The sequence below is a fragment of the Aphis gossypii genome, unplaced genomic scaffold (genome assembly GCF_020184175.1).
Source record: "Aphis gossypii isolate Hap1 unplaced genomic scaffold, ASM2018417v2 Contig00088, whole genome shotgun sequence".
Classification (NCBI taxonomy): Eukaryota; Metazoa; Arthropoda; class Insecta; order Hemiptera; family Aphididae; genus Aphis; species Aphis gossypii.
In genome coordinates, this window is record NW_026083009.1 from 12824 (window position 1) to 20738 (window position 7915).

The following is a 7915-nucleotide window of genomic DNA, read 5'->3' on the forward strand; positions in this document are numbered from 1 at the left end:
CTTAATATATTGTATTGTAAATGTAATGGTTGTATCAAGTCAATATCTGTGTCAAGTGTATCAAACCTTACTCGTGTAATAACAACAAATTAACTAAAACGCAAGTGTATACATTTTTTCTTTTATACTTCTCTATTAAAATACTCTTTAAGTACTTTATTGATTTGAACCAATAATGATAAAGCTCTTTTTTAACTTAATATATAATTTATACCTATTAATGTGTAATCAATGTAACCAGACAAAGATATTAGGGGTGTATCTATTTGTGATTGTCCATTTTTCAGTCCACCTATAGAAAAGAACTTGTTCAACATTTTCATTTGGTATATCCCATTTATTGCGTTCACTTTGTATTAATTTCAATTTAAAAAACTACTGATTTTGTTTGTTTTTCATACTTATTATTATAAATTAAACAGTTAGTGATGTTATTTTAGGATTTAGTTACATAGCTTTAATATATTAGATATAACGTCTTGTTTTAAAATAACTTCATTGCTCAAAATCTACTGAGCAAAATTATGTCTCCCAGCAAAATATGGGCTTCCTGAAATTAGGTATTTAAATTTATCATGGATATGTTTTAATTTCAATTCTTTTGATCTTCTAGAATGCAATTTTTGCCTAACCTAAAGCTGCTGACTGCCGGCATAATCGGCCAGCAGCAGCAGCAACAACAAAGCAAGATGCTGCCAATGTGGCAGCACAAAAAGCGGAGAGGGCGAAGAAGGCAGCAGAGTTAGCTTTAGCCTTGGCTGAAAAGCTTCAAGCTGAGGCTGCAAAGCTTGAAGCCGAGGCTAATGCTGCCTCTGCTGTCTCTGCTGGCAGCAGCACCACCAGCACCACCAGCACCACCCCAACAAGCAATTAAATAAAATTAATAAAAAAATATTTAATATAAAATATATGTTTTTATTTCCTGGTCATAAATTTAAATTTAACATTAGTGTTTGTCATGGTTAATATAATCTTATATATAAAAATGAATCGCAAAATTTGATAAGCGCATAACTCAACAACGCCTGGACCGATTTCGCTCATTCTTTTTTTGTTTGGGTCGTAATTGTCAGGAGAAGGTTCTTACGGACGAAAAATTTGAGAAAGTTATCGGGTTAGAGAAATATGACGAGGTGGTGATGAAATTACAGAGGCGCCATCTATCCAGAAAATAGTCAACTAAATTATTTTTGGTAGTCAATGGCAACCATTTAAATAAAATAAATCATTAATTTAAAATGTTTTTAAAAATGCATGCAAATAGACATACAAACAACGCAAATGTTCGCAAATGTTCGTTGAAGTCCAAGGATGGTTTTTACGGCTAGAAAAATTAGAATTATTGCTGGAAAAACCCTAAAAATAGCCCTTTTCTTTTTAAAATAGCCCTTCCTATAATATTTATAATATAATACTGATCGTATCCATGGCAACCAACAATCGTGTTTTGTGCAGAGTGTTTAGTTAGTTAGTGTTTGTTTAGTTCGTGATTAGTGAAAAAATATAATTTATATTTGATATGCCTCCTATAAGACGAAGCAATTTAGGTAGAAGAACCAGAAATGCTACAAACCAAGCTAATTACCGATCTAATTCACAAACGCGTGAAGCGCGAGCAAGTTTGAATCGAGCTGCTTTTAGTTACGATGTGTCAATTGACTACAGTAACTACCAATGTGTTGTTATTGGTTCTATGAACTCGGTTTGCTCACACTGTAAGGCATTAAAATACAAAAACGAAGCCAATGGATTGTGTTGCGCAAATGGTAAAGTGAAATTGATACCATTGGATCCACCACCAGAACCATTGTACTCATTGGTTTCAGGAATAGGAACAGATTCTATACACTTTTTGACAAATATCCAACAATATAACAATTGCTTTCAAATGACTTCATTTGGGGCAACAAATGTAGTTCGGGAAAATTTTATGCCAACTTTCAAGGTATGTATTATAGCAGTTACTCATAATTATTTTAGCGAACAAAATTTTCTGTCACCAAAGTTAAGATGTGTCACTAATCTTCAATTTCTTAATCATTACGAAATATATCACTTAGTCATCATATTATATTATGGTGTTTCAGTTTCAGTGACACTTTTATTATATTTTATATTTGATAGATATTAGTTAAAACTAATATATACTTTTTAAGATCAAATATTATTTAAGTTTGATCACCGACAATCCATTAATTTATACCACACCATAATATATTTTTTTTATTTACAGATACAAGGGCAAATATATCACAGAGCAGGTTCACTGTTACCAGTGTCAGATAGCGACAACAAATTCCTGCAAATTTATTTTATGGGCAATTCACCACAAGAAATTGATCTGCGTTGTGCACATAACAATTTAGTAAAGAGGTCTATTGTAGAACAATTACAAACTTTATTTCATCAGCACAATCAATTGATTATATTGTTTAAAACTGCCCTGGATCTGATGCCATCCGATAATCACAAAATTGTAATCAGAGCTGATAAAACACCTGCAGGTCAACATACAAGACGTTTTAATGCACCAACTATTGATGAAGTTGCTATCGTTGTAGTTGGAGAAAACTTGGAATCCCGTGATATTGTTTTACGTCGTCGGAATGATCAATTACAACGTATAAAGGAAACACACCGCTCATATGATGCACTGCAATATCCCATTATATTTTGGCAAGGTGAAGATGGCTACGATTTCTCAATAAAAATGATAAATCCCATTGCAGGTAACTAAAATATTAGTTTAGCTATGGCGATAATATCTCAGTCATTATATTATGTATTTTAATTTTATATTTGAATGTTATTAAAACAAAATCTATTTACAGGTTCTGAAACCAACAAAAAAGTCAGTTCAATGAACTATTATTCATACCGCCTAATGATTCGGGAAAATGAAGATAATCACATATTGAAATGTCGGCGATTATATCACAAATATGTTGTTGACATGTATGTTAAAATTGAAACGGAAAGATTAACATTCATCAGGTTGAATCAAACCAAACTCCGATCTGAAGAGTATATTCACCTTCGAGATGCGATTAATACTGATGGAAATGCACAGAATGTCGGTCGGATGACTATTCTTCCAGCAACATACATCGGAAGCCCTCGGCATATGCACGAATATGCTCAAGATGCCATGTCGTATGTTCGTCATTATGGTACAGCAGATTTGTTCATCACATTTACATGCAATCCGCAATGGATAGAAATCAATCAGGAGTTATTCTCTGGGCAATCACCCATTGATCGTCATGATATTACAGCCAGAGTCTTTAGACAAAAGTTGAAATCTTTAATGGATTTCATCGTAAAACATAATGTGTTTGGTGAGACACGCTGCTGGATGTATTCTGTGGAGTGGCAGAAACGAGGATTGCCACATGCACACATTTTGATTTGGTTGGTTGAAAATATAAGGCCAAATGAAGTTGATGCAGTGATATCAGCTGAAATCCCTAATGTACAAGTAGATCCTGGATTGCATGAGGTAGTTATCAAAAACATGATACATGGTCCCTGTGGAACTCTTAATCAAAATTCACCGTGTATGATGGATGGTAAATGTTCAAAACGATATCCACGGACATTAATATCGGAAACAATTACTGGTAATGACGGTTATCCATTGTATCGTCGCAGATCGACAGCAGACAATGGAAAATCAACAATTGTCAAATTAAATCAACAAGATATTGAAATAGATAATCGTTGGATTGTTCCATATTCACCCATTTTATCAAAGACATTCAAAGCACACATCAACGTTGAATCTTGCCATTCAGTGAAATCTATTAAATACATTTGCAAATATGTAGCCAAAGGGAGTGATATGGCTGTGATTGGAATTGGTGCAGAGAATTCCAATGATGAAGTTACCCAATACCAAATGGGCCGCTATGTCAGTAGTAATGAAGCAGTTTGGCGAATATTTTCTTTTCCTATTCATGAGAGACACCCTTCTGTTGTTCACTTAGCTGTGCATTTAGAAAATGGACAAAGAGTGTATTTTACAGCACAGAACGCAGTACAAAGAGCTGCTCAGCCACCATCTACTACATTAACCAGTTTTTTTGAGACATGCCAAAACGATGATTTCGCACAAACATTGCTATATTCTGAAATGCCAAAATATTATACCTGGAATCAATCCTCAAGGAGATTTATACGACGGAAACAAGGAAAACCAGTTCCAGGATATACAGATGTATATTCCACCGATGCGATTGGCCGGATTTATTCAGTACATCCAAGCAATGATGAATGTTTTACTTACGACTGCTATTAGTCAATGTACGTGGCCCAACATCATTCCAACAGTTACGAACTGTTGATGGTGAATTGTGTGTATCCTACAGAGAAGCCTGTCAACGTTTGCAATTGCTTGAAAATGACGCTCATTGGGATCAAACTCTCAATGATGCTGTAATATCATCACACGCTCATCAAATACGAACATTGTTTTCTATAATCATATCTACATGCTTCCCATCAAGCCCAATTGATTTGTGGATCAAGTACAAAGATTATATGTGTGATGATATTTTGTATCAAATACAGAATAGAATGGGAAATCCAAATATACAAATCAGTGAAGAAATTTACAATGAAGCATTGATTTCAATTGAGGACATGTGCTTGATAATGTCAAACAAACTATTAATTCAATTAGGCCTGACCGCGCCCAATCGTCCAATGCATGACGCTTTTAACCAAGAGTTGCATCGAGAAAGACTGTATGATCTCAACGATTTGAAAGAATTAATTCAAACAAATCTTCCACTGTTAAATGAACAACAGAAGTATGTATTTGAAACTCTTATGAAAGTAACAAATGATGAAACTGGAGGGATTTACTTCTTAGATGCACCTGGTGGTACAGGAAAAACTTTTTTGATTTCATTAATATTAGCAACAATTCGCTCACAAAATAAAATTGCACTTGCACTCGCTTCGTCGGGAATCGCAGCAACTTTGCTTGAAGGTGGTCGAACAGCCCATTCAGCACTAAAATTGCCATTAAATATGCATAGCAATGAAACTCCAACCTGCAACGTTTCGAAGAACTCTGCAATGGCAAAGGTTTTGCAGCAATGTAAATTGATTGTTTGGGATGAATGCACGATGGCACATAAAAAATCTTTGGAGGCTTTGGACAGAACCTTAAAAGATCTACGGAGCAATAATAACCGATTTGGTGGTGCAATGATTTTATTAGCAGGAGATTTTCGTCAAACATTGCCGGTGATTCCACGATCAACGCCAGCTGATGAACTCAATGCATGTCTAAAGTCCTCCAGTTTGTGGAAACATGTCAAAGTACTTCATTTAAGCAAGAATATGCGTGTCGAGTTGCAAAATGACCAATCTGGAAACATATTCTCTAAACAACTCATTGACATTGGTAATGGCAAATTTCCTATAGACATGTTGACTGGCTGCATTAACTTTCCTCTAAGTTTTTGTCAGTTAACTCGATCAAAAGATGAACTTATTCAGAAGGTGTTTCCAGATGTTTCTCAAAATTACAGAAACCATGATTGGTTGAGCGAACGAGCTATACTGGCTGCAAAAAACATAGATGTAAATGAATTAAATTTCAAAATTCAAGAACAAATTACAGGCGAATTGATGATATATAAATCAGTTGATTCGGCTACTAATCAAGATGATGTAGTCAACTATCCACCGGAATTTTTAAACTCGCTGGATTTGCCAGGATTGCCACCTCACAATCTTCAATTAAAGGTTGGATCGGTGGTTATAATGTTGCGAAATATCAACCAACCGCGTCTTTGCAACGGTACACGGTTAGCGATAAAAAAATTACTAAACAATGTGATAGAAGCAACTATACTCAAAGGAAAGTATAAAGGAGAAGATGTTCTCATACCGCGCATCCCAATGATTCCGACTGATGTGCCATTTGAGTTTAAACGACTACAGTTTCCAGTGCGTCTTGCTTTTGCTATGACTATAAACAAGTCACAGGGGCAATCATTAAGTGTTTGTGGTATTAATCTAGAAAACCCATGTTTCTCACATGGTCAATTGTATGTTGCCTGTTCCCGTGTTGGAAAACCATCAGATTTGTTTATCTATGCGCCAGGTAATCAAACAAGAAACATCGTATACCACAAAGTACTACAATGATAATAATAATAATTATGATTCACATGATTAACAATAAAGCGATTACTTACTTTTAAATCATGACAGAACCGTCACCCTGGTGATAGGGCGTTGTGAAAAAAAAATAATTAAATAAAACTATAACAGTTAAAACTATAACTACTTACTTTTAAATCATTATATATGTTTTATTTAATTATTTTTTATTCACAACGCCCTATCACCAGGGTGACGGTTCTGTTCAGGAGAATTTTTTAAAATACGTAGGCACAAAAACTGCCACATTACAAATCTTTCGTCGTGAATTCGACGTAATATTAGCACTATCAATAAGATTAAAATTAAAAATTAACACACGGCATACGAAAATGCAAAAAAGAAAGTAACACACGGGCAACGCCGTGTCGGGTCAGCTAGTATTAATAATTATTGATAATCAAAAATAGTAAATACCAACATTCATCAATATCAAAGAGTAACTTCTTGTCAGCGTACTATATGCAGGAAGAGGATATTTTAGTTCCCTAAGATGCTCATAACCATGGACTCCAAGGCAAACCTCTTTGAAGCCCATTACTATAGTGTCATGGTCCACTCCGAGTGGGTGTACTTAAAGCAGATATCTGATCATCATTAAGGAATGGTTGTAACAATTCATTAGCTTTCTTAACTTTGGTCTGTAAGTGTTCAACTTCCAGCTGAACTAGCTTGTTTTCTTCTTCAACATTTTCAAGTTCTTTAATTTCTTTTTTCATGTGGTCATTCTCATCTTTTATGCGATTCATTTCAGCTCTAATTTTTTCAAGTTCTTCCTGCAAAGCAAAAGAAAACATTGAACAAATAGAACCATGTGTAAATATAAAAATATAATGTACAATTTAAAGTTTGTATTAATTATGTATATAAATTCATAATTTAAATTAACACTTCTTTGCCTATAACCTTCAAACTTTACATGTACCTTATTAAAATTACATAAATCAACATATATCAAATATTTAAACCGCAAAATGATAAATATTATAATTTATTAGACTTACTATTGGATCTAGTGACAAACATTCCTCTCCAGGCAGCTAACAGGTTCAGAGTAATTCTCACTGATGGTAACATTGCTTTCTATTGACTAATATATAAACAAGATTAAAATTAAAGATAAAACAATTTAAAATTTAACTTACTGTAGCCTGTGATAATCGTTTTTCAGTCGAAGATACATTTTTCTTAAGATTATCATTACTCAAATTTCCTATAGTCTGTAAAATAAGTAATAAACACAACATTAAAACATTAAAATACATTAAAACGATTAAAATTATTACCAATAATAGTAATACATTTTCATATATAATTTAGATAACAAAGCTACTATTCTGTACTTAAAATAATTTGTTTTAATAATGGTATACCTATACCTTATACAAGGATTTTATTTTGGTCTCCAACATGCGAGGGGGATTGGGCACATCAAAGAGTTGGAATTGCATTTGATTTTAGTTTCTTTAAACCATCCAGACGATGCTGTTCGAATTGGTTTTCCTCAAAATGAATCTATTGAAATAAGCATAAGATATGAAATTATTTTCTGATCTTATTATAGGTAGGTACTTCTTATAAGTATAATATAATATATTAATGTATGGAGTAAATTATAGAAGATCGAAATAATCGAAATAAACGAATACCTTTTCTTCGGGAATTCGAACAGTTTACAGCGGTACATCCGCCCATCTTATTTAGTTTCTTTTATTAACTTGGATCCACTCATAAAAAT

At 33.6% G+C, this 7915-nt stretch overlaps 2 protein-coding genes and 1 long non-coding RNA gene across 3 annotated transcripts; 2 read left to right on the plus strand and 1 right to left on the minus strand.

The window, feature by feature from the left end:
* The first annotated feature begins 1225 nt into the window (after positions 1–1225).
* On the plus strand, positions 1226–4297 carry LOC126553159 (uncharacterized). Its single transcript, XM_050208330.1, has 3 exons — positions 1226–1945; positions 2234–2729; positions 2832–4297. The coding sequence occupies exons 1-3, from the start codon at positions 1520–1522 to the stop codon at positions 4295–4297; spliced, it is 2388 nt and encodes a 795-aa protein (XP_050064287.1). The 5' UTR covers positions 1226–1519.
* LOC126553163 (ATP-dependent DNA helicase pif1-like) lies at positions 4288–6199 on the plus strand. The gene has a single exon (XM_050208334.1). It carries the CDS (start codon positions 4540–4542, stop codon positions 6160–6162), a length of 1623 nt encoding a protein of 540 aa, XP_050064291.1. The 5' UTR covers positions 4288–4539; the 3' UTR covers positions 6163–6199.
* A 691-nt stretch (positions 6200–6890) lies between these two features.
* On the minus strand, positions 6891–7682 carry LOC126553170 (uncharacterized). The gene is made up of 4 exons (XR_007606451.1): positions 7557–7682; positions 7323–7397; positions 7182–7267; positions 6891–6953 (listed from the first exon to the last, which is right to left on the minus strand). It is a non-coding gene; the product is annotated as an uncharacterized LOC126553170 (long non-coding RNA).
* Between the last annotated feature and the right edge of the window lie 233 nt (positions 7683–7915).

Coding starts and splice junctions, on each gene's coding strand:
- LOC126553163 (XM_050208334.1), top strand. CDS start 4,540: ATGTGTGATGATATTTTGTATCAAATACAGAATAGAATGGGAAATCCA.
- LOC126553159 (XM_050208330.1), top strand. CDS start 1,520: ATGCCTCCTATAAGACGAAGCAATTTAGGTAGAAGAACCAGAAATGCT. Junction 1,946..2,233: donor ATTTTATGCCAACTTTCAAG/GTATGTATTATA, acceptor TTTTATTTACAG/ATACAAGGGCAAATATATCA. Junction 2,730..2,831: donor AATGATAAATCCCATTGCAG/GTAACTAAAATA, acceptor ATCTATTTACAG/GTTCTGAAACCAACAAAAAA.